Source organism: Salmo trutta, chromosome 34, assembly GCF_901001165.1.
Source record: "Salmo trutta chromosome 34, fSalTru1.1, whole genome shotgun sequence".
Classification (NCBI taxonomy): domain Eukaryota; kingdom Metazoa; phylum Chordata; class Actinopteri; order Salmoniformes; family Salmonidae; genus Salmo; species Salmo trutta.
In genome coordinates this window covers 19,198,692-19,226,262 of record NC_042990.1, presented here as the reverse complement: position 1 = coordinate 19,226,262, position 27,571 = coordinate 19,198,692, and the positions used below count along the sequence as shown (strand labels likewise).

Genomic DNA, 27,571 nt, shown 5'->3' with positions numbered 1-27,571 from the left:
ATTTATCTTCTTAACCCTGAGAAACCTGGGCCTGGAGGCTTACTGGAGTATTGGTATCCATAGAACTCCACCAATTATACATTTTTCAACTCAATACCTGTCACGACTTCCGCCGAAGTCGGCTCCTCTCCTTGTTTCAACAAAAAATGTAACAACGATGTAACAACAAAAAAACATTCTGCCCCATGACAAAATGTGTAGAATTGCAAGACATTTGCTTGAAAATTGCAAAATGTTCTTTCCGATGCCAAGAGGCGGGCCTTTAGAATGTTCCTTTCCAGGGCCCGGGACTTGGTTCATCTGGCCATGCACTGCCGAAGTCATAGTAAAATGCCTTTATTTTATCAAACTGGAGTTCTGATGAGGGTGTCCCTGATTAGTTTGCAATCAAAATGGGTCCCCGGACCCAAAGAGTTTGAGAACCACTGCATTATAGAGTGTGAGGATGCTGGCTGGTCAGGCCAATTTTGAAAAGTGTGAATGACCGGTTGTCAATAAAGACATGATGGAGATACAGACTGGTTTAAATTATACTGTAACAGAAGCAAATGTTTTCCCCTACTTAAGTGAGGAAAAAATTGCAGGCTTATAATTCACAATAACCAGAGTAAAGGCTCTAGTCAATCTGCATCACTAAAGAGTTAATGATTGCGATAGAAATTTTAAGGTAGTCTAACTTCCGTTTGAACCAAGTGTTAACCGGAATGCAGTGTTAACCGGAATGCAGTCTCCACAACTGCTGGAGCATTGCCTTTAATTGTCAATCGCGCTATAGAGCGGATATTCAGCGCTAGTGACTGAATAGAGCCCTAACTCTATCATTCTAGAGTAGAGTGTTAAATAAATGGTTGTTGTTGTTATTATTAGTCTATTACTTGTCTACTCACTCTACAGAACAGAAGATGTGTTTAGCCAATAGACAGTGTAAATAGCCCTCTAATGCGTATACTAAATGTGACTGAAGTATCCAATGACAGCAACAGACTGGTCTCTGCTGACGCAAGGGAAGTGGGTGTGTGCGCATGGCCGCTTGTACTCTTCTGTATGTTGAGGTAGGTCTTCATAAACCTGCCGAACAGCCAATCAGGACGCTTATGTTAATCCCATTTTCTTAAAACCCGTCAATATGCCTTTAGCTGGATTACAGCTAGAAGTGTGTCACAGCGCAGGAGAATTTTGGAGATGCCACACCGTTCAGTTTACGGGTCTATGATTTGCATGTGCAGAACTCTCTCGGATCTTCAGCCTATATTGTTCAGAAACTTCTGTTCTAAGTGAATCTGAGAAGCGCAACTGCAGCGATTTTGTTTGATATCTTGTCGATTTCAAGTTTCATTCCAACTTCAAAAGAAACACTTATTTTGGGAATTGCTTTGGTACTGTCCATAATAGCCTACATCAACTAAACTACCAAAGAATTGACTACTTTTCCAAATCCCATCGTCATGTCCTCCGGGGATGAGTCGGAGCAGAGTCGGCGGTTCTGTGTGTTGTCTTGGGAGCAGGTGCAGAGGTTGGACTCTATTCTCGGAGAGAGCGTCCCTATTCACGGACGCGGAAACTTCCCGACGCTCTCTGTACAGCCTCGGCAGATAGTCCAGGTGAGATAACGGCTTTGGTCTGGGGAGTTCTGGAGCGCATGAAACGATATTTTGTCTAGCCAAACTCATCTCATATAGCTGTTATTTTACATTCTTTTAAATAGTTCAATATTTATCTAATTCAGTCTCATCATAATGTGCATGAAATATATTTTTTTAAACGCACGAACGCTTGCACTTTTACTCAGGTAGGCTACACACGCACACACAGTACATTAAAGTCGAATTTGATAGGCAGGCTAAGAAAGGTGTAAGGAAAGCAGTGTATTTTGGCAGCATTCCAAGGCTAACCATGTCATCTTTGTGTAATATCATAATCTAGACCAGTCTCATTTCTCAGCACTGTGGTTGAGGATAAAAAAGCTCCAATATTCTTCAATATCAGGTCAGATAACGTCTGTGAATATGATTATTTGCCAGTCATGTTGGCATGCTCATACACTGAATTTTTGCAATAGCCTACTCTAGGTATTGGAAATATACTGGGGTGCCTTGGTAGCCTACATTTGAATATCCACCCATTGCAGTGAATCATGACTTATGAATCCTCATGAGTGACAAGTCATGTTATTCACATTCACTTTAACAGACAGGAGGAGATCTCAAGGAGCAGATGATCTAATACTTTAACTGCCATGTTCCACTTTCTCATTCCAATGCTTCTGCGACCAGGAATGTCATTGGTCAAGGAAACCATACAACTTTTACACATGGAGAGACAGTGAGGTACATTGAATTACAATTGGCGGAGTATAGAGACTTTGAGAATGTAAAAGTTTCCTCTCCAGTCTCTTTCATTAATGAAACGAATGCTTGTGATCTGTATTAATAGAGCAGACCTATGTGAAGGATGTATGCTCTATCCATGTTGTTCATCAGAGAAAATCCCCTGGCTGGAAAAGTCTACAGTGGGCTCTGGCTGGCCATGCAGCTCCATACCATTGGCAGTAAGCATATGTGCATGTAACGTTTTCCCTTCCTCTCTCTCTCTCTCTCTCTCCCCCCTACCTGGAAAACCAACTGATCCAACCCAGGACCTAAATAAAAATGTCTTCATACAGCCAGAAATATGTGTTCTTCGAGGTGTTCCACAGGGCTGTCAATAGGGGGTGTTTATTGAAAAGCTGTCATCTAGATAACGTCTGTTTATTGTGCGGCTCCGTATTATTGTGTGTGTCAGTGTGTATCCGTGTGTGTCTGAGCCGTGGGAGGTGTAAAAGAAAAGTGTCACTGTTGGTGATTTAGTGCAGTGGACTGTGGGTAGATAAGCCAACATTGGGTTGACAGATCTGAGGAACTATACAATAGGCCTATACACACACACACACACACACACACACACACACACACACACACACACACACACACACACACACACACACACACACACACACACACACACCCCACAGGAGGTTGGTGGCACCTTAATTGGGGAGGACGGATTTGTGGTAATGGTTGGTGCAGAATTAAGTAGGTGGAATGGTATCAAATACATCAAACACATGGTTTCCATTTGCTCCGTTTCCGGACATTATTATGAGCTGTCCTACCCTCCGCAGCCTCCTGTGACACCCACACACTAGCCAGTAGGCCTACCCAGTGGTGTTATACAGCTGAGATTACATATCCAGACATTCAATGTGTTTTAGTGTGTCAGATCAGATATTACTTCATGTTAACAGTAAGGTGGTAGAGGTAGAGCTAGGGGGCTAACCTGTTTTACTTGGCTTGGCCACCCAAGCAAAGGGAACACACTTTTTCCAGGTTTGCTTGAATCTAATTCAGGGTGGAGATTCTAGAATAGAGTAGAATACAATAGAGACTGACTGAGTGCACAGTAGGGCAAAGCCTGAGGAAGATCTGGTTTCGTTTTTGTTTGTTGTTTCTTCATCCCCGCTCTTATTTCACCATTGTGAGCTTACTGGAAGTGAGCTCTACTTTCCTGGGTGGCGGCGATGGCTTCCATTTCTGGGGCAGGATGGGGAAACTGGATTAGTTAGTCAGTCACTCCAGTAAAACAGGGGCCTTAGAGGGTCAGGACTCTTGACAAGGTTGACATGATATGAGTAGACCCTAAACACTCACATACTCACATACTCACACACTCACACACTCACACACCACAATACTAGCCCAGTCACCTGGTTCTGTTGTGGGCCCTGCCAGATTGAAAGCCAACTCCTCTGTCGGTCTATTGTTGGTGAGACTCAACGACATGATGACACCACACGTCCCCACAGACAGAGTAACAGGAAAGGAACATATGTTGGGCTTACACTACAGTGTATAGCTCTGTTAGTCTTCTACATATAGGCGTGTGCATTCCTGTTGCTGGCTTTCAAGGAGGCCATTGCTGGGAAATGCCAGCTGAACTCAACATTCTCTCTATGAGGTAGAATATATTTTTTATTTAACTAGGCAAGACAGTTAATAACACATTCTTATTTACAATGACAGCCTAGGAACAGTGGGTCAACTGCCTTGTTCAGGGGCAGAACAACAGATTTTTACCTTGTCAGCTCGGGGATTCGATCCAGCAAACATTCAGTTTGCAACGCTCTAACCACTAGGCTACCTGCATCCCCAATAAATGCTTTATCACCAGTCTAGTTTCATGGAAATAAATACTGTATCATCAGTCTAGTTTCATGGAAATAAATACTGTATCAGTCTAGTTTCATGGTAAAAAATACTGCATCACCAGTCTAGTTTTATGAATAAATACTGTATTCCAGTCTAGTTTAATGATAATAAATACTGCATCACCAGTCTAGTTTTATGAATAAATACTGTATACCAGTCTAGTTTAATGATAATAAATACTGCATCACCAGTCTAGTTTTATGAATAAATACTGTATACCAGTCTAGTTTAATGATAATAAATACTGCATCACCAGTCTAGTTTAATGATAATAAATCCTGCATCACCAGTCTAGTTTAATGATAATAAATCCTGCATCACCAGTCTACTTTTATGAATAAATACTGCATCACCAGTCTAGTTTTATGAATAAATACTGTATACCAGTCTAGTTTAATGATAATAAATACTGCATCACCAGTCTAGTTTTATGAATAAATACTGTATACCAGTCTAGTTTAATGATAATAAATACTGCATCACCAGTCTAGTTTAATGATAATAAATACTGCATCAACAGTCTAGTTTAATGATAATAAATCCTGCATCACCAGTCTACTTTTATGAATAAATACTGCATCACCAGTCTAGTTTTATGAATAAATACTGTATACCAGTCTAGTTTTATAAATGAATGCTGGTTCAGGTGCCGTGACCACCCACAGCAAGGCTACTAATTCACCTCTGAGGAAAACCCCATAATCTGTTCCTGCTAGCCTACTGACAGTACACTGAGTATAGTATAACTGGGCTGTCTCTGCTTGCCTTCTGGGCTGACTGGACAGGATGCCAGGGTCATAGACTACTGAACATCTCATTCATTTACTGATGCCATTTACTTGGCTTGGCTGGTTCTTTCTGTGACTCTCTGTCCAGGCCAGGCAGTGCTCTAACTGGTGTCTAGGGGACCATGGGGTTTAGCTGGCTGACGGCTGTTTTTGACTCTGTTTTCCCACTAAAATAATAAAACACATTCAGGCTGCCATCAGACTGAAGTTGAGTTCCAAATGGCAACCTATTCCCTATGTAGTGCACTACGCAGGGAATAGGATGCTATTTAGGAGACACCCAGACTGAGGTAAATGGACTACTAGAGGAAACCCGCCAGACTGGGGTAGGAATGCAAAGAGACTGTACATAACGTGTCGCCAAGACATTGTCAACACAACACCGTCTGGTCAGCTTGTGGCTTTTTTATAAGTCTCCTGCTTCTCCTGGTCGACTTCGAGAGGAAGTGTCCCCCCTTAGCTGAACTTCACCCGGTGCTTGTTGCGTAACGCGGGAATGGAATGGAATGGAAAGGCTTGCTTTTGGAGAGGTAGAAGAAAGGGCGTTACTTCTTATTTTGGGAGACCCTCTTGTGTTATAAGACATTATCAGGGGCTCATACGTGCTTAATGTAAGTCTTACAAGACATTATAACCATGTAATGCATTACACCTGGAGGCATTCGGGTTGACCTATTCCATTCAGCTAGACCTACTTGTCATTGGACTCAGTAACATATCACACAGCCCATATTAAGGACAATTATTTCCTCATTGTTTGTTTCAGGCTAGCAGTATGTATACCTATCTTAAAGGTATCATCATGGGTTGATGCCTGATAAACAACCCTATGTTTGGTATCATCAATACTGCTTTTAGCTTAGTCAAACCTAATTCCAATATACATACATATGCATATGTGTTCATTGAAGCATTTATTCCAGTTTCTATGAATCATTGATTATTCCACGAGGACTCTGGGAAATGATTCATATATATTCTGGTGTTTGTTTCCACAGAAAGAAGGAAGAAGACTTTAATATTCTGGATGTTTTTATTAGTGACCATCTGTCCAGAGGTCGGGTTACCAATAGAAACAGATTGCTTTGCTCACTGGAACACAGCACAGATGAGCACAGCAGGGTTCCATAAACTGCTTTTATTGCTTACTCAATTCTCTGTTATTTCCGCCCCTAAAAAGGATTGGCTTTGAAACTCAACATTCATTATTTCTTAACCTTTAGTTTACATTTTGAACCTTTTCATCAATATACCTTTTCATGGTGGTGTCATTTTTCATTGTGAGTACCACTACCCCTTCCCTTGGAATCCTGTCAGTAGCTATGGACCATGTTCATATTCTTCAATCACACAGTGACAGTGTGTTTCTGGGTCTGGGTAAAGGAGGCTACAATTAAAGGCCAGGAAGGATTTTGCAAGAGTTTTGGCAGAGAGGGAAACACATATTATGCATGTCTCAATTTGTCTGTTTTTTGGTCTGTCTTTGTTTTTAGGTTGGTAGGGAGGAGGCCGTAACCTAAATTCATGAATGGGGATCTAGCTATGTTAAGTCAGTGACTCGGCAGGACACTCCTTCACCTGGCATAGTGGTGAAGCCAACATAACCTAATTCCTCAGGCACGACTTTGTTTGCGTGTGTGTGTGCTTGTGTATTCCCGAAACAAACGTATAGGCTCCCCACTTGGCACAGACGTCAATTCAACGTCTATTCCATGTTAGTTCAGCGGAATTTCATTGAAATTACGTTGAAACAACGTGTCACGTTCGTTGGAATGATCGGACCAAGGCGCAGCGTGAGTAGCGTTCCACATCATTTATTAGAAAGTGAAACTTAGAAAAAATACAGAATAAACGAACCGTGACGACAATGCAACTACACATAAACACAATGTCCCATAACCCACAGGTGGAAAACATGCTACTTAAGTATGATCCCCAATTAGAGACAACGATTACCAGCTGCCTCTATTTGGGAATCATACAAATCACCCAAACATAGAAAAACTAAACTAGAACCCCACATAGAAAATATAAACTAGATTAACCCCCCCAGTCATGCCCTGAACTACTCTAGCATAGAAAATAAAAGCTTTCTATGGTCAGGAGGTGACACAACGTTGATTCAATCAGTGTGAATCAGGCAGAATAGTACTGACAGCATTCCTATCTTGAGCTGGTTAAAACCATATTTCATTGTGGGTGGTGACTGATACAGATATCCACTTTGTAATGAAATGGTGGCACTGTAGCAAAGTTGTGGACAACAACTGCATAAAATAGGTATTTTGACAGTAAAGAGAGGAGGTAGCTTATGTTGTTATGTCTATCTTATGCTTAACTGGTGAACTTGATCCGACCTGGAAAGGGAAATAGATTGTATGTGGTTGTGTACGTATACAGACTAGAGACCAGATACCTGGTTGAATACTTGGATCAGTGTCTGGATAAAGATACCAAGTGTGTGTACTTGGTAACCCTGGTCATGCCTGTTAAATATTGTCCCAGTTTCTTGTTTTCCTCTTTGGCGTGATGTAACAGTCAGTCTCAGCTGCCTTGCCTTTAGCTTCCCTTAACTCTAGGATCCACCCCAGATGGTTCTGTTCTGTGACCCAATAAGCTCATGAACCTTTTCTTTACCAAGTACAGTATGCTGTTTATATTACGACATAGGGAAAATATGTTTTCAGTATGGCGCAATCATACCAGAGTTTATAAGTTCACAACCCAACCCCATTTGTCTACGTCTCACAGATGTGTAATGTTTCTTTTAGATAACCTGCAGGTCAGCTGGGGTTCCTCCAGAAGTTAGAGACAAAAGACATGTACTGGCTTGCTGTGTTCCACAGAAAAATCTCGGATTCTCCATGCATTACAATCAGAGGCTGTTCATTTCTTCAGTGTCACATCTCTCTGCGTGAGAAAAAGACAGACATTTGTCTTTTAATAATGGCAATAGGAGTATATGAACAAATTAAAAGGCTGTGCATTGCAAAAACAGAAACTGTTCTCACAATCTTTTGATAGTAATGATTCCACGTTGTTGCTTGTCATTATTTGGGTCGTTCCACTAATTCAGTGCCTTTTTAGAAGTGTAACTTGATTTCACCTAATTGTAGCATTCTGTCATAAAGAGCACATGTTCAACTTAATAAAAAACACGTTTTCCCATCTCAAGCGGTAAAATAAAAAAAATACTATAGCAAAGTGACAGGGTTGACAATTTCATCTTAAATCAGCCTTAAATGCCTCAAATGCTAAAACATTTCTAGCCCGTCTATCTATAGGTAACAGGGTTGACGTGTTACGCTCAACGTGCTCAGTTTTCCACCACAAAACACTGGGAAATGGGACAAAAGAGTAGAATCAGCTCACCTGCTTTTACACTATGATTTGACTATTAGATGTTCAATGTTTGTTTCGAAAAAAGTATTTTAAAATAAACAGTTATTAAAAAGAGATTATTAAAAAGAGATTTCAGTTCACGTAACAGAGTTGACCTTAACATGAGGGACAGACCTAAATGAATCACTAATCACATGAAATAAATAATCATCTTCAGAAATGACTTTTTCAAGCAACAAAATAACTATAGTTTTTTTGGGGGGGTGGGGGTTTAGTGGGTTGAAATCTTCCTAGAAGTGACACAGGGTTGACGGAAGGACATGTCAAAATGCTGAATTTTGGCACTTTAGGAAGCCTTTATTCATATAAAAAATCTGATTTATTGACTTCTCAATGTGGTCTCTATTAAGGGAACTTCATTTAATATAACAGGCTTTTAAAATGCAATATTGGTGCACAATATCTACTTAAAATATCAAAGGGATGCAAAAGGAACTATTTTTGTGGAACGACCCATTTACTGTTTGGTTCCTCTATACGCCCTCCTGAGTTGCTCTCTATTCTCATCCACACAACAAATTATTGGATGCTAGTATTTTATCTTTACTGTTATGAGCATATGCTAAAAGCAAGGTGAACCATTCCTTGATTGAAATGTAAATATTACCATTTAAAATAAAGTGGCAGTGACCATGAAAGCTACGTTTCAACTTGCAGTGGCATGCATTTTCAGTGCATAGTTCTTTGAATGAATCACCCTAGCTTGGATGGATATCTCTCTCTTAGATCCCTAACATATCTCGGCCGCAGATCACTCATAGATATCGCTCAGGTGTCAAACTCATTCCATGGAGGGCCATGTTTCTGCAGGTTTTCACTCCACCCTTGTACTTGATTGATCAGTTAAGGTCACTGATTAGGTAGGAACTCCCCTCACTTGGTTGTCTAGGTCTTAAAATTAAAAGGAACAAAAACAAAAACCATGGAATGAGTTTGACACCCCTGCTCTATCAGATCACTTGAAAGCAACAACAAAAAAATACGTATTTGATCGGAAAAGAAAATTGACAATAAAGTGTCCTAATAATACCTCTCAGATCACTCACCCATGTTTCTCTCTCTCTTCTTTGCAGGTGGTTCGGGCGCGTCTGCAGGAGCGTGGTGTGGTGGTCCGGGATGTGAAGCTGAACGGTTCAGCAGCCAGCTATGTGCTCCACCAGGACACCGGCCTGGGCTACAAGGACCTGGACCTCATCTTTGGCCTAAACCTGACTGATGACAAGACCTTTCGTGTGGTCAAAGATGTGGTCCTGGACAGTCTGGTGGACTTCCTACCTCCGGGGCTCAGCCGTGTCTCGCCCATGACCCTCAAAGAGGCTTACGTCCAGAAGCTGGTGAAGGTGTGCAACGACACAGACCGCTGGAGCCTGATCTCCCTCTCCAACAACACAGGGAAGAACGTGGAGCTGAAGTTTGTGGACTCTCTGCGGAGGCAGTTTGAGTTCAGCGTGGACTCGTTCCAGATCGGCCTGGACTCACTGCTGCTGTTCGACCGCTGCTCAGAGACGTCCATGTCTGAGAGTTTCCACCCCACCGTGGTCGGAGAGAGCATGTACGGGGACTTCCAGGAGGCCCTGGGACACCTCCGCACCAGGACCATAGCCACGCACAGCCCTGAGGAGATCCGGGGAGGAGGACTGCTGAAGTACTGCCACCTGCTAGTGCGGGGGTTTAAACCGGACTCAGAGGCTCATATGAAGCTGCTGCAACGCTACATGTGCTCTCGTTTCTTCATCGACTTCCCGGATATTGGCGAGCAGCAGCGTAAGCTGGAAGCGTATCTCCAGAACCACTTCAACGGCATGGAGGACAAGCGCTATGACTGCCTGGTGACGCTGCAGCATGTGGTGGACGAGAGCACCGTGTGCCTGATGGGACATGAGCGCCGCCAGACGCTGGCACTGATCTCAGCGCTGGCGCTACGGGCCATGGCAGAGCAGAACGCCATCCCGGCCCTGGCTAACATCACCTGTTACTACCAGCCGGCACCTTACGTCAGGGACGTCAACTTCAGTAACTACTACATAGCGCGGGTCCAGTCGCCCATGAGTAACTCTTATAGTAATTCTTACCACAGAACATGGCTTCCTTGCAGCTGAGTGATGTGGATCAGTGTAAGAGGACTATGTTGTATGTTGTGTTTTTTAAGCTTCTAGTTTCTCTGTTTTAGTCTCAAATGGTACCCTATTCCCTATATAGTGCAGTACTTTACATGACCAGGAAGCTATATAGGGAATAGGGTGCCATTTGAGACACACCCTCTGTCTTATGGTAACGTGAGCTGAGCAGTTTGATAGAGTGCTTTGCTCAGTCCACCTGTAGCAAAATGGGTTCTTGCGGGAGACTTGAGGACAAAGTCCAATGAGGACCAAAAAAAAGGAAACATTTGTATTGAATTGTATCTTTTTGCCAAATCTTCAACTGCAACCATTCCCACTAAGTTATATCAATGAATACTGCTGTAAATCTGATTTGAGAGGTTGATGTTTTGTTAGTTTTTTTTCCTGAAGCGTTGGCTTCTTTTGTTATAGGTACGGTGAAGACTGGTGGTCTATTTTGATGTATGGAAAACGGTTGAAATGTGATGGAATAACTGTTCAGCTTCCCAGTCGTGATGAGGGACTTTAAGTGTATTTGGATCCATAAAAGGAAATATAAGAAACCAGAAATATGTATTCTGTTCTGACTGTGGTTTCAACTGATCTTTTCATTTGAAGATGTAAGGACCAAATAATAAAATTTTTGTGTAGTGTGAAGAAAACAAAACAGACTTTTGTGATTCTAAGTGCCTGAAATACCAACCAACATCTTAAAGTAGTTTACTCTGTAAATGAAATAACTGTTTTTGGATCTTTTTCACCCAGGTTACTGTAAATGTCTCGATCCAGGGTCAGGGTATTTTCTTTTCAAATAATAAAAAAAGGTACAAAATGGAAACATTGGTATTATCTCTTTCTTCCTCTATCGACACATTCATAATGGTTTCAGACATATGTTGTATATGTGATGGATGTATAAAACATAAGTATCTAATAGGTTACAGATTGTCCCTTTCGAATGAGAAGACAGACACAGACATGCAGGGCAAGCAGGTGGAAGGGTCTGTATCTGTATGACTTAGCAGAGGCATTAAAGGTGCAATCTGCAAAATGTATAGCTGTTTAATTGTCATTTCAATTAATGGTATACCCACAGACACAGACATGCAGGGCAGGCAGGTGGAAGGGTCTGTATCTGTATGACTTAGCAGAGGCATTAAAGGTGCAATCTGCAAAATGTATAGCTGTTTAATTGTCATTTCAATTAATGGTATACCCACTGACATACCCCATCCCTCAGCTTTAAAGAATTTTAGGGCTGCTGTTTGTTGAAACACAAATTAGCTGTGGCTTTAAATGTGCTTAAGTCTCCTCTCTCTCCTACTGTATCATGCACTGTGGGCGTCCCTTCAAAAGAAATATATCTATTCTTTCCATTTCTATGATCTCATCAGTCTGACACCAAGGCCCTAAGACACACAAACACTTCCTTGTTCTGTTCCCACCCCCTCAACGTTACCATGGGAAACTGAATCCCCTCTGTCCTCGTAGCCATCCATACATTAGCCATATAGTTACGCCTGCATGTCGTCCATAATATCTAATGAGGGAATTCCTGTATCATTGGAAAGGGGTGAAAAGAGATGGCTGTTGCCTGTCTTGGATGAGTTGTATTCTGTGTATTTTGGCTGAGCAGGCAGCTGAGGGCCAGGCTGTCAGATTGAGAAGTTTGAGCTATTATTGTATTGCATTGCATGCCTTTTGGGGACTAGGCTAGTTTATCTTACAGGATTGTTATGCATTACCCCACGCTCGTCACTGAATACTCTTACCATGTCTCCCTGGTCCTACATCTGTTTGTTCTGTCTTGCCATTGGCCATACAGGAGTTGGCTATACAGCATAAACAGATCTGGGACCAGGCTAGGGCTCTTTTCCATCCACATCACGGAAGTTCAGTTTTACAGCATGATTTCAATTTAAAGACAATGCTCTGATATATCGGAGACTGCATTCACGTTAACCACTGCAAATGTCTGCTCATTCGGAAATTAACTTACATTTCTATCGCGGAGTCTGTAAAGCTTCATCCCGATTCTTTCTCTGAACTTTGACCCTGGTTTGTTCTGCATGTCTGAGCCCTGGTGATTTGCAACGTCAGGCAGTGGAGTGTAGACAGACACACCTGATAGAAACAGAACACAGGGAATTTGGCCGGTTTTTTTTTATTTACCTTTATTTATCTAGGCAAGTCAGTTAACAGTTATAACAGTTAACTGAGAAAAACACAGAAAGTGACAAATTAGTTCTTTATAAAAGTTCATTTGAGAGGAGAAGAGTCTGTCATCGTGATTAAAGAAGCGAGATGAAAATGTGACGAGGAAAATATCCCTCTCTGGAATAGAGCTGTCAGAGCTGTTGGTTCGTTTATCCCATACAGCTACAGAGAAGCCAGGAGAAAGAGAATAAGGAGACAAGTAGGAACACCCTTGGAGCTTTCTCCTGGAAAAAACACACACAAACTCCAGCACTGAGGCATGGGTTGTCTTCATCTCACTGCTTTTTTAACTAACTAACTAACGATTTCTTTCTGTGCTTGGTACACCAGACCTCATGACTCACCCACAGAACTGTGTGTGTGTGTGTGTGTGTGTGTGTGTGTGTGTGTGTGTGTGTGTGTGTGTGTGTGTGTGTGTGTGTGTGTGTGTGTGTGTGTGTGTGTGTGTGTGCATTAGTATTGGTATTTTATTATCATCTATTATAGGGCTGTGATAAAAAGGGTGCACTATATAGTGCTTTTGGCACTTTTGGGGTGTCATTTGGGACATAGCCAGAGTCCCCAGTAGTCTTGAACATCTCTACCTCAGCAGGAACAGCTTCTGCTCATCTCCTCCTGTCTTCTGTGGGCTGCGTGGGTGGGCTGCCCTCTATTACACACAGCCATGAGGATAGGCAAGTTTCTCTCTCTCCCACCACAGACTGTACAGCTCAATTTGACCCACTATCATATTTTCCTCGCTGAGTCATCTGCTGTGGATGCCAAGCCGAACTGTCCTCACTGTGTGTGTGTGGTGTGCATGTGTGTGTGTGTGTCTGTTTCTCTGTCTGGGTCAGGCTGATAGGATCGCAGGAATATTGACTGAGTGTTTAGAACCTCTTCTGTGTGTGTGTGTGTGTCTATCTGTTTGTCTGTCTGGGTCAGGCTGATAGGATCTTAGGAATATTTTCTGGCTGTTTAGAGCCTCTTCAGTGTGTGTGTGAGTGTGTGTGCGCATGTTTTTGAGCTGGGGTAGGGAAGAGGTCCATCTGAGAGGCCCCAGAGGATAAACACTGTCTCCACAGTAACAAGCCTCACATCACCACACCAACCCCCAACTGTCCTGCACTGGTGGTCGCTGCGGAAACCAGGATATACATAAATAAACAACACATTTCTAAATAAAGTGGCTGAATTTGGTCAGAAGAGGACCAAAAATAATCTTGTGATAAACTGAGGGCCAAGGACAAAATTAGTTAGTAGTGTATTAGCCTGGAATCCAAACTAACTATCGTCCTCTTTCAGTATTGTTTCAGAGAAATGTACAGTTTGGATTCCAGACTAGTAATGTATATATGTTTTTTGGTTTTTTTTCACGACATACTTGAGATATATTGTTTATTTCCTGAGATATATCTTTCCTGATGAGTCCTTGAAGAAACCAAAGCCTGGAGTAGTGAAGGGTGTGGAGATTCCTCCATCCACACACCTTGACAAGCAGCATGGTGAGCTAGAAAGAAGAAAAGTAAAATAGGGTGAAGGAGGAAAAGAGAAGGAAATAGGTTAAAGGAGAAGTGATTACATTGTGAGGAGGGATATCGGCAAATTAGAAGGCAAGCCAAAGACAGCTGTGCTTTTATTTCAAGCTTGGTAGCCACCATCATGTACATGAAATACAAACAGTGTCGTAAAAGAACTAAATATAACAAAAATGCCCCAATCAAGAAGTTATCAAACCAAATAAATACCCTAATTCAAGATGCAGTGAATTAATGGGTGCAAGCAGATTGATAGTTATTTCAATCTTTATGGTGTAGAATGGAGGAAGTGGTGCTGGAGGTTCTCCTATAAACTCTGTTAATTACACTGCATGGCCTGGATCCCAAATGGCACCATATTCTCTATTAAGTGCACTACTTTTGACCATGGCCCATAGGGCATAGGTTGCCATTTGGGATGCACACATGGTGATGCTCCATCATCATGGAGGCTGTTGGCAGGCAGATTACAGGAGCTGCAGAGCAGAACTTCTATTTGTAGACACAGGGGCATTCATAGTGGCTGCTGCCTGTTGATGGTGTATATTTGTTGCCTTGAGAGGCACTGCTAAGACTGGTCCCAGATCTGTTTGTGCTGTATCAGTAGCGGTGTGTGGGGAAGCTAAATCAGGGGGGAAAAGCCATATTGCAACCTACATGTGGTGATAATTGCGTTGTTTGCTATATAACCTGTTAGTTCATATGCCTTGACACTGTGATATATAGGTCAAAGGCCGAGACAATAAGAAGACACAGTGGCAGAATAAATTAAACCACCTTTGTTTAATCACGGAGCGCAACCTCTGTCCGGTGAAGTTCACAAAACATATTGTATGTGAGGTCAAGCAAGTTTCCAACATTTTCGGACTAGTAAACAAATATTGATTTATAACCACAGAAAGTTACCCCAAGTCACAAAGAAAACAGGACCTGCCTCCACTTTTCCAACACCATTTCAACTTCAACATTTCAACATCATCAAGTCACCTAATGCTTAGTCTAGTACAGTGATTACTAAAAGATACCAAAAACTATTTAGTCCTATCAACGTCAGCTAAATATGATGTGGCTGTCCATGTTGCTGATTTCTGTGTGCATGCATTCGTGTGTGCAAGTAGAAAAAACATGTTGACTTACCTTACTTGCCATCCTGCTCTTTCATGTTGCCTAAACAATCTATGACTCTGTCATACAATACACGCTTTCAGTTTGTCCTAGGCCACCTGGCTAAAATGCTTTCTCGCTAGCCTTAGCCTTAACTTCCTTTCATGGGCAACACCATCATAATCATTGGCCAGTACGGAGAATTAAGTAAAACCACAAGTCCAAATCCCTATCTCCATACATTGCTAATTTAGGAAATCGCTAGCTAGTGTCATGTCTTTGGCTATGCCGGATTAAGTGATATGACATGCTATTCTATAAAATAATTTCTCTGTAATTAATATTACCTGATTAAGCTAATCGTGTAAATGTAATTAACTAGAATGTTGGGGCACCACGAAAGAATGTTTATAGAGCTGTTATCTTCCGAATAAACTCCTAAAGACCTGGGAATCTTTTACCTCAATAGCAGTCAATATTTAATCGTCACCTTATTCAGTCTCATCTGAAAGTTGTAAATTCTTGGTTATCGTCACAAACCCTGGCTAACAAGTTGAATGAGCAATACAAAATTTGGTTTAATTATTTATTTACTAAATACCTAAATAATCACACAGAATTATATCTACACAGAATGGTTCATACATTGATTACAAATTATGTCATCAAGGAAAACGTCCCTAGCGGACGGAACAGATATGACGGCTGGTTACACAAAGAAAGAGGGTCGGGTTTTGAATAAAAGAGCGGGAAGACTGAGGAACAAAAATATTTTGTGTCTATCGGGCCGTAGGCAGCTATGCTATCGTAAATACAGTATCTTATGCATTCTAAATGACCGCCCATTTGAAAAAGGAAAATGCAATAAATATTTACTCTGAGCTGCGCTTCGGTAGATTGGTTGTAGATAGAAGGCCGGGTTGTCCAGCATGGATCTCTTGTCCTCTGAAGAATGTCTAGTGGTGAACTGGAGCGTGGTAGAATGGATACTCTGTCTGTCCTCTCCTAGCCCACGTTTACAGCTGTTGTTGCTAACGCAACGGCTAGGAGGTATCACTTCTTTAGTGAATAAGATTTCAAAGTTCATACCAAGTTGCCATACTTCAAGCTCATGCTATATTCTGGCTGGTATAGTCGAAATGTATCCTTTTGGCGTGTTGATCGTCATCTTCACGTTGAAATTCGATGCTAATTTCGTTAGGTTCTTGTCGTTCAACCAGAGCTCACGCCGAGGTTGGCTTAGTTCTGTAGGTGATCTTTGTCCTTTCAATGTGGGGACCACAAGTACTCACATCCTTGGAACAGAATTATATCGGGGTGAAGAGAAGTGCGTGTTTCATAGTTTACAACCAATGTCTGTTCACTTGGGCGGGGCCTCTGAGTGAGCAGAGTTTCTCTATGATAAACCGTTCTCTCATTTAAGAAGCTAAAATTACATTTAATCTTTTCACAAATAGTTTCATATTTAAACATTTAAATTGCACAACAATCCAATGTGAATCTGATAACTAGAATGTGTCGACTTTCCAAGATTCAGTTTATGTCATCCTGTCATTAGTACTAATATCTCAGACAACAACTGATCTGAGATCATATTCATTAAGTACCAACGCATATTTTCAACTGGTTGGATTACTGAAATATGGTTCGATTCCCCACCTTTTGATGTTACCAGACTCTCTATGTTACAAAGGCTTTACAAGAGTAAACTCTATAAAGTAGATAGAGAGAAAAGGGGAAAGGTAGTTATGGGGGTCATAAACCTCCCCCAACAGGCCAATGTCATGACACTAGCCACCGGAGGACAACGACACAACGAGATGCAACAAATCAAGTTTTTTCTGTCAATGATGTTTGGCTTTTGATGTGATGTGATTCATGTAAAACCAAATACAAACTTCCCTTGACACTTTTTTTTGGTGCACCAGGACTATTCACAGCTGAGCTCACTCAGCTAAGCTCAACACTGATTGGATATTATTATTATTATTATTATTTTATCATGGTAATCCAAATGCTCGCTGGCTTCAATTGCATTCAATGCTATGGATGGCAACAATGTCACTGTTCTTTTGACCAGACAGCATCAGATAGATGGGTTACACATATTGAGACAGAGGGGCGCTGTTTCATTCTCTCTGATGCTTTCTCCCGTGAGATACATTCAGCTTCTTGCAAACTGAAGGAAATGTATGAAACACAGAGATGAAAGATACAAAATAATGTATGTTTTTTCTTGGTCAATTTTTGGGGGAAGCATGTCTTCCCTTGGCATCCATGAATACACGTCACTGTGCTGTATAGCTAACAAGCAAGCATAGGAGTTGGCAGACAGTACAAACAGATCTGGGACCAGGTTAGGTTGCCTCCGTAAATTGGATGAAATCCTTACTTAGCCAACATAAGGTTCGCTGTGACCACACTATATGAAGGAGTCAAGTTTGTCACCACTCTAGTTAAACTCTCTTTCATTCAAATAGCCTATTGGGTTCAATGTGTGTGTAGTCATGAGAAATTTCCCAGAGAGAGCTTTTTCAACCTCTGACCTTCTTCACTATGTCCTTGGCTGAACATGCTGTACCACCGGTTTATCCATATTTTGCTCTTCAGGGAGACGTTAGCTAACCTGCATATTATGACTGGCATCATAGATACTCCACAGAGCACTTCTCTGTGTTCTCATGACCAATATGGGTGGAAATGGAACGTTCCCTGAATCTTATCCTGTTGAAACATTCCCAGACTGAAAAATAATGAACACAGTTCTTAGGAGAGACAACCAGACCATACGACAGGGTGGAGTCTGTAAACAAAGAAGGAAGCACATTAGGAGTGTGTCAGACAACGTCCAAAATGGCACCCTATTCCCAACATAGTGCACTACTTTTGACCAGAGTACTATGGGCCCTGGTCAAAAGTAGTGCATTATATAGGGAATAGGGTGCCAATTTGGATTTATCCACAGACAATTTTAGAAAAGTCCACTGTAAATGGAAATGTCTTGAAATGGACAAAAGGTATTTTTATATTTGATGGTGAGAGGGGGAGGTGAAACACGCATACGCACACACAGATACACAGGCACGTGACACACAAATAGCACTGTTACCGTGTGATGTCATCACAGCATCAAAAGGCTAAAACTAATGTTATTACAACAACCATTGAAGAACAACTGCTTAGGCTGAAACACCAGCTTGCTTTCATTTAGTTTAGAGACGGGATAGGCGAGGGGGGCAGGTGAGGGGGATTAGACGAGCAGTCCACAAGGAGAGGGGTCTCTGCCCCATCCAGCCTGCTTCCTGTCAGCCACAGTAAACACTGGCCTTCTGAAAGGTGGCACTGTTTGTCCCCCCTGAAACCCCATCCTCATCAATATTAATGTCCACTGTAGTGAATGGCGCCACCGACTGTTAACAGGCTTCTCCCTCTCAACATTTTACATTTTAGTCATTTAGCAGACACTCTTATCCAGAGCAACTTACAGTAGTGAATGCATACATTTCATAGATTTTTTATTTATTTTCTCCTTACTGGTCCCCCGTGGGAATCGAACCCACAACCCTGGCATTGCAAACACCATGCTCTACCAACTGAGCCACACGGGACCACAATCTGGGACCAGGTTAGGTTGCCTCCGTCTCAACAGGGCAAGATACGCCACCACCCCTGGCAGAGCACACACACACACACACACACACACACACACACACACACACACACACACACACACACACACACACACACACACACACACACACACACACACACACACACACACACACACACACACACACACACACAAATACACACCTGGGAAAGGAAATCAGACTGATCTTTGGGAACTCTTCTGCCCTGATACTGTGGATCTGCCTGGGCATGTGGAGTTCCTTACTCTAGGCCTGCTGTGCATATGGATCGGTTTAGTCTTATGGAGCCAGACTGCTGGCTGGCTGGCATACGGAATGTCTTATGGCTCAAAGGAGCGCTTAGGTTGGCTTGGCTTCCATTTATGCTTTATCACTACAGGTAAATTATAAAAGGAGCAGACGTTTAATCACCTACTACATGAGGTGTGAATATACAGTTGAAGTCGGAAGTTTACATAGACTTAGGTTGGAGTCACTAAAAATAATTTTCAATCCTTCCACAAATGTCTTGTTAAAACCTCTTACAGCTACTTAAGGATAGGGGGCAGTATTGACAATTTCGGAAAAAAATATGTGCCCATATTAAACTGCCTCCTACTCAAACTCAGAAGCTAGGATATGCATATTATTAGTAGATTTGGATAGAAAACACTCTGACATTTCTAAAACCGTTTGAATGGTGTCTGTGAGTATAACTGAACTCATATGGCAAGCAAAAACCTGAGAGAAATCCTACCAGGAAGTGGAAATCTGGATGCATGGGCTCTCTTCAAGTCGTTTCCTATTGAATACACAGTGACGTAGCAATAACTTCCTACGGCTTCCACTAGATGTCAACAGTCTTTACAAAGTTGTTTGAGTCATCTACGATGAACAGAGACCGAATGAGAAGGTGGGGAAGTTGGTGAGGCAACGAATGACATCACTTCTTGGCGCGCGTTCATGAGGGTGGATCCTCCATTCCAAAACATTTTTCAAGACACAGGAACCGTCCGGTTGAAATATTACTGAATCTTCACGTTCTAAAGGCCCTAAAGATTGATGTTTTACAACGTTTGACATGTTTGAACGAACGTAAATAGAACTTTTCTTAACTTTTCATCGTGACATTGTCCGCGTGCTTCCTACATTTGGAGTAGCTTACTGAACGCGTGAACAACAAGGAGTTATTTGGACATAAATTATGGAATTTATCGAACAAAACAACATTTGTTGGACCTGGGATGCCTGGAAGTGCCTTCTGATGAAGATCATCAAAGGTAAGGGAATATTTCTAATGCAATTTATGATTTTAGATGACTCCAAGATGGCGGCTATCTGTATAGCCTAGTGTATTTTTCTGAGCTCAGTACTCAGATTATTGCAAAGAGTGCTTTCCTCGTAAAGCTTTTTTGAAATCTTTCATAGCGTTGGCATAAAGGAGATGTTCATCTATAATTCTTTGAATGACAGTTTAATTTTGTATCAACTTTTATGACAAGTATTTTTGTAAATTGTGGCGCTGATTCACCGGCAGTATTTGAGGGAAAATATTTTCTGAAAGTCACGCGCCGATGTAAAATGCTGTTTTTATATATAAATATGAACTTTATCAAACAAAAAATGCATGTATTGTGTAACATGATGTCCTAGGAGTGTCATCTGATGAAGATTGTCAAAGGTTAGTGCTGCATTTAGCTGTGTTTTGGGTATTTGTGATGCATGCTAGTTGCTTGGAAAATGGCTGTGTGGTTATTTTTGGCGATGTACTCTCCTAACATAATCTAATGTTTTGCTTTCGCTGTAAAGCCTTTTTGAAATCGGACAACGTGGTTCGATTCAGGAGAAGCGAATCTATAAAATGCTGTAAAATAGTCCTATGTTTGAGAAATAGAAATGATTAGATTTGGTTTTGAATATGGCGCTCTGATTTTTCACTGGCTGTTGATCCCGCTAAGAGGATTTAACAAACTATAGTTTTGGCAAGTCGGTTAGGACATCTACTTTGTGCATGACACAAGTCATTTTTCCAACAATTGTTTACAGACAGATTATTTCACTTATAATTCACTGTATCACAATTCCAGTGGGTCAGAAGTTTACATACATTAAGTTGACTGTGCCTATAAACAGCTTGGAAAATTCCAGAAAATTATGTCATGGCTTTAGAAGCTTCTGGTAGGCTAATTGACATCATTTGAATCAATTGGAGGTGTACCTGTCGATGTGTTCAAGGCCTACTTTCAAACTCAGTGCCTCTTTGCTTGACATCATGGGAAAATCCCCCAAAAATCTGCCAAAACCTCAGAAAAAAAATTGTAGACCTCCACAAGTCTGGTTCATCCTTGGGAGCAATTTCCAAACGCCTGAAGGTACCACGTTCATCTGTACAAACAATAGTATGCAAGTATTAACACCATGGGACCACGCAGCCGTCTTACCGCTCAGGAAAGAGACACGATCTGTCTCCTAGAGATTAACGTACTTTGGTGTGAAAAGTGCAAATCAATCCCAATACAACAGCAAAGGACCTTGTGAAGATGCTGGAGAAAACAGGTACAAAAGTATCTATAACCACAGTAAAACGAGTCTTATATCGACATAACCTGAAAGGCCGCTCAGCAAGAAGCCACTGCTCCAAAACCACCATAAAAAAGCCAGACTACGGTTTGCAACTGCACATGGGGACAAAGATTGTACTTTTTGGAGAAATATCCTCTGGTGGTCTGATGAAACAAAAATAGAACTGTTTGGCCATAATGACCATCGTTATGTTTAGAGGAAAAAGGGGGAGGCTTGCAAGCCAAAGAACACCATCCCAACCGTGAAGCACGGGGGTGGCAGCATCATGTTGTGGGGGTGCTTTGCTGCAGGAGGGACTGGTCCACTTCACAAAATTGATGGCATCATGAAGATGGAAAATGATGTGGATACATTGAAGCAACATCTCAACACATCAGTCAGGAAGTTAAAGCTTGGTCACAAATGGGTCTTCCAAATGGACAATGACCCCAAGCATACTTCCAAAGTTGTGGCAAAATGGCTTAAGGACAACAAAGTCAAGGTATTGGAGTGGCCATCACAAAGCCCTGACCTCAAACCTATAGAACATTTGTGGGCAGAACTGAAAAAGTGTGTGCGAGCAAGGAGGTCTAGAAACCTGACTCAGTTACGCAAGCTCTGTCAGGAGGAATGGGCCAAAATTCACCCAACTTACTGTGGGAAACTTGTTGAAGGCTACCTGAAACATTTGACCGAAGTTAAACAATTTAAAGGCAATGCTACCAAATACTAATTGACTGTATGTAAACTTCTTATCCACTGGGAATGTGATGAAAGAAGTAAACGCTGAAATAAATAATTTTCTCTTCTAATATTCTGAAATGTCACATTTTTTAAATAAAGTGGTGATCCTAACTGACCTAACACTGTATTTTTAGTAGGATTAAATGTCAGGAATTGTCAAAAACTGAGTTTAAATGTATATGGCTAAGGTGTATGTAAACTTCCGACTTCAACTGTAGCTCTTGAAGAATCTACACCCGTAAAACTTTCACCTAAAGTATATCAAAATTGATTGATTGCGAACTTCATCATTCCTCCTCCACCTGGTCATCCCCTGCTTGACAAATTAAACAGGCTGTGTTATGTAACATAATTATCTAATAGCATAACATGTAGGATATGACTTCTCCCTCCCCTGCCCTCCTTGCAGGCCCTTACTCCAGGAGGCCTATCTTATACATCTCCCTCCCCTCCCCTGCCCTATCGTATACAGTAGAAAAAATATCTATCCTATACCTCTGTATAAATCTTCCACAGTCATCTGCACATCTGCTGGAGGGCTGCGTTGAGGCGTGAACAAACTATCCCACATCTGGAAGCCACAATGTGAGAGCTGGACAGGCTGGCCCGGGGCTGGGCAGGGTTGGACGGTGAGGAGCATACCTCTTCATTCTAAGAAGACCATAGGTCAGTAAGTCAAGAAAATATATATGGAACATATTTAAGAGAACTAATGTTAAACATAACTTTCAAAATATTGGTATTCAAGGTTTTCACCCTCTCCTTTATATAGCTACAGGTGGTTGAGCATGAAAAATTTTGTCTTTTGGGTCATAGAGCGCCTTTGGAAAATATTCAGACCGCTTCCCTTTTTCCACATTTTGTAATGTTACAGCCATTCTTCTAAAATTGATTAAAAACACATAGCAATCTACCCAATAATTACTAAGTGAGAACAGGTTTTTAGAAATGTTTGCAAATGTATTCAAAATAAATTCAGAAATACCTTATTTAAATAAGTATTCAGACCCTTTGCTATGAGTCTCAAAATTGAGCTCAGGTGCATCCTGTTTCCATGAGATGTTTCTACAACTTGATTGGAGTCCACCTGTGGTAAATGCAATTGATTGGACATGATGTGGGAAGGCACACAGTTGACAGTGCACGTCAGAGCAAAAACCAAGTCATGAGGTTGAAGGAATTGTCCATAGAGCTCCGAGACAGGATTGGGTCGAGGCACAGATCTGGGGAAGGGTAGCAAACATTTCTGCAGCATTGAAGATCCTCAAGAACAGAGTGGCCTCCATCATTCTTAAATGGAAGAAGTTTGGAACTACCAAAACTCTTCCTAGAGCTAGCCGCACCAGCCAAACTGAACAATCGAGGGAGAAGGGCCTCGGTCAGGGAGGTGACCAAGAACCAAATGGTCACTCTGTGGAGATGAGAGAACCTTCCAGAAGGACAGCCAATCACTCCACCGATCAGGCCTTTATGTTAGAGCGGCCAGACAGAAGCCACTCCTCAGTAAAAGTCACATGACAGCCCTCTTGGAGTGCCTAAAGACTCTCAGACCACGAGAAACAAGATTCTCTGGTGTGATGAAACAAAGTTTGAACTCTTTGGCCTGTGTGACATGGTGAGGTTGAACCTTGGTGCAGAGAAGAGACCAGACGAGGAATCAGTGGTTAAGGATAAACATAATACTTTACTGAGAAACGGTAACAGAAGGATCACAGTAACACTGGGAAACCAACAAACACTAAGTCTCAAACTCACTCAGGAGACAAACGCACACAGCACATAATTCAAGCTTCAGCAAAGGACAACAGAAAACACACCTCTTTCAACAGGGAAATCATAATGAGTAAATAGGACACACCTGAGTGTCATTAATGTCTCTAGGACGGTCTCTGCCGCCATCTGGTGACAGGTGGAACCATGACAGAATGGCAAGTGTCATGTCTGGAAACCTGGCACCATCCCTACGGTGAAGCATGGTGGTGGCAGCATCATGCTGCGGGGATGTTTTTCAGTGGGAGGGACTGGGAGTCTCATCAGGATCGAGGCAAAGATGAACAGAGCAAATTACAGAGAGATCCTTAATAAAAACCTGCTCCAGAGCACTCAGGACCTCAGACTGGGGTGATATTTCACAATGACCCTAAGCACACAACCAAGACAACGCAGGAGTGGCTTCGGGACTCTGAATGTCCTTGATTGGCCAAGCTAGAGCTGATCGAACATCTCATATCCTACTTACCAGTTTGGAAACATTACCAAACTTGATCTAAATGACCTGGATTTAATCCTGGATTACTTGACTAAATCATTTTGGGAAAAACAAATCGGTTTCCAATGTCATCACACAAGTGTATTATTGTTGCATTCATACCCCATACAGCAGCCTATCAATAAGGGAGAGTGGGGTATGTTGAGTAATGTTTTACATTCAGCATCACTATGTCAAGGGAAATATAGTATTCTTTCTAACAAAGATATCTACATATACTTCAGGATTTTGTGTTCCCTTGAAATACTCAGAATTCATGTAAACATTACAGTTTTGAAAACATAGCTTGTTCAAAAAAGTGGTCTCTTGGCACAACTTACCCCAAATGTCTGTACTGAATGAAATATTACCAATACTTTTTAAAACCATAGCTAGGTTTCCATGCAATTGGTGACAGACTTTCATGCAAATATTCTGAAATCCACATAAAGAAAATATGCGCGTTGTCCTTGTTGTGGATAGAAATCAGAGTGTGATGATGATTAAATTTCATGTACCGAATAAAAATCTAAAGTTCAATGTGTTTCCATCACATTTTTTATCTCTACTCAAAGCTTTGTCAAAATAACTGTGGCTTTAAATAGCAAATGGGGTGGTTGAAGCTCATTTACTGCATTTCTATACAATAAAAATGTTTTCATTTGGGCTAGGCGTCCCGCTAGCAGGACAACTTCCGGTGAAACTGGAGGGCGCGCAATTCAAATAAATAATCATAAAAATTATGGATATTAAATATTTAGGTACATACAAGTGTCCTATATCAGTTGAAAGCTTAAATTCTTGTTAATCTAACTGCACTGTCCGATTCACTGTAGCCATTACAGCGAAAGAATGCCATGCGATTGTTTGAGGATGGCGCTCCACATCAAAATATTTTCCCACCGGCACAGGTTTCATAAATTCACAAATAGTGAATAAATATTCACTTACTTTTTGAAAATCTTCCCCTGATTTGTCATCCAAAGGGTCCCAGCTATAACATGTAGTGTAGTTTTGTTAGATAAAATCCTTCTTTATATCACAACAAGTCTGTTTAGTTGGTGCCATCAATTTGAGTAATCCACTTGTTCAACATGCAGAGAAAGGGATCCGAAAATCTACCGCTAAACTTTGTTTCAACAAGTCAAAATACATTTCTATTTACTCCTCAGATACCCTAAGATGTAGTCAAACTATAATATTTCTTATGGAAAGAAGTATGTAGAAAAATGATTTTAGCAGGTGCGTCTTGTCTTCATTACGCGCCCAAACACCAATTTCCAAGACTGTGTCCTTCTACTAAAACTCATATTTCTTATTCGTTTTGGAAGTTACAAGCCTGAAACCTTGAGCATAGACTGCTGACACGCAGTGGAAGCCATAGGAATTGCATTCTGAGAGCTAGAATTGAGTATGCCTTTATACTTGCCATTGGAAGAGCAAAACAAAAAAGATTCTGGTTGGTTTTTCTTTGGATTTTCTCCTACCATATCTATGGTGTTATAGTCTCCTACATTATTTTAACATTTCTACAAACTTCAAAGTGTTTCCTTCCCAATGGTAGCAATTATATTCATATCCTGGCTTCAGGGCCTGAGTAACAGGCAGTTTACTTTGGGCACGTCAGTCAGAAGGAAATTGAGAAAAAAGGACCCTAGCCCTAAGTTAAAATGCTATTTGGAGAACAGCAAAAACAAGCAAAAATTACACCAACCATTATCACCTTGGCTGCTGTAGGTTCATTCACCTCAGTCGATCTACAAACTCATAGCACATTAGCTATACAATTGTAACGTTACACCCCTGAAAGGGGGGAAATATGAGAAATGATTCACATTGACACGTAGCATCAGCGCCGAAACAAAAAACGTTGGATATTTTTTTAACTGTATTGTTTGCAATTTGTTGCATTTTAATCTAGGCCTATAGAGAAGATAGGACATGTGGAGATGTTCATAATGAAACCTATCTTCTTTTTTAATTCCTAACTTGTTTTATGAGATTAGTACAGATTTTTCAGGGGACCGCACATGGGTCCTGACCCCAAGTTTGGGAACCACTGTACTAACCTCTCTCTCTATTCTTGCTTCCTCTCACTCTGTCTCCTCTGCTTCCTCTTGCATGCATTGCAGCCTTCCTCAGCCTCACTGATGAGCGCCACATCACTGTCTCAGTAGCCTACCCTCTGTAAAGCAAAGTCATTATGACAAGATAGTAGCTTTTTTTTGCTCCTGCTGAGGTAGGCTCCGTTTAAAGTTAGCTTCTTACTTCATCATTCTAGCTGGCTAAGCCCTTCAACATTACTGCAATAGAAGTCTCTGCCGGCAGCTAGCCACCTGACTGACTAACATATCTGCAAGCGACAGTTACCAGTTGTGCACTCATTCTCCAAGAGTCTGGTTTTTGTTTGTTTGGGGGACATCTGTAGACACAGCAGGAGTCGCGGGACAGTTTAAAAATGTCCGGTATCTCACCAACACACTGTCTGCAGTGACTCTAGTTGCCTACTTGAGCGAACTCCGAGCTCATGTAGTTTGTTTCAAGTCTCAGGCCCTCAGCCTGTGCCGCGAGAGGGCGGAGTTAGCTATACAATTGTAATGTCATACCCCTGAAAGGGGGGAAATATGAGAAATGATTCACACTGACACGTAGCATCAGCGAGTGGTGAATGTGCTGCTGAAAAGGCAAATCCGGGGGACGCAGCTAAACATGGCAAACAAACTACTGTTCGTGATTCCACTCGTTTGCCTAGAAGCAGGCACTAATATAACTCAGTCACATCAAGAATATAAGTGTTCTGAGCTTTAATCAACGCTGGGAGCAATATTTAGATGTTGACCTGTAAATTATTTTGTCTTCATATGAAGTTACGGCCACACACACAGCTACAAGGATGCGCTTTCATGCTAGGTTTAGGACCTCATATTGAAGCTTATGGAGACCCCAGCTGATGTATAGAACAATCTTATAATGTCATGCTTTGGTTTAGATACAAGCATCATTTTTACATAACTTGC

At 41.5% G+C, this 27,571-nt stretch overlaps 1 protein-coding gene across 2 annotated transcripts; it reads left to right on the top strand.

Moving 5' to 3' along the window:
• Positions 1-1,081: 1,081 nt before the first annotated feature.
• Positions 1,082-11,371, top strand: LOC115173751 (terminal nucleotidyltransferase 5A). 2 transcript variants are annotated; one of them, XM_029732115.1, is made up of 2 exons: positions 1,082-1,601; positions 9,508-11,371. In XM_029732115.1, the coding sequence occupies exons 1-2, from the start codon at positions 1,446-1,448 to the stop codon at positions 10,531-10,533; spliced, it is 1,182 nt and encodes a 393-aa protein (XP_029587975.1). In that variant the 5' UTR covers positions 1,082-1,445; the 3' UTR covers positions 10,534-11,371. The 2 variants fall into 2 exon arrangements, with proteins under 2 accessions (XP_029587975.1, XP_029587976.1); XM_029732116.1 differs by lacking the exon at positions 1,082-1,601 and adding an exon at positions 1,620-2,548.
• Positions 11,372-27,571: the final 16,200 nt, after the last annotated feature.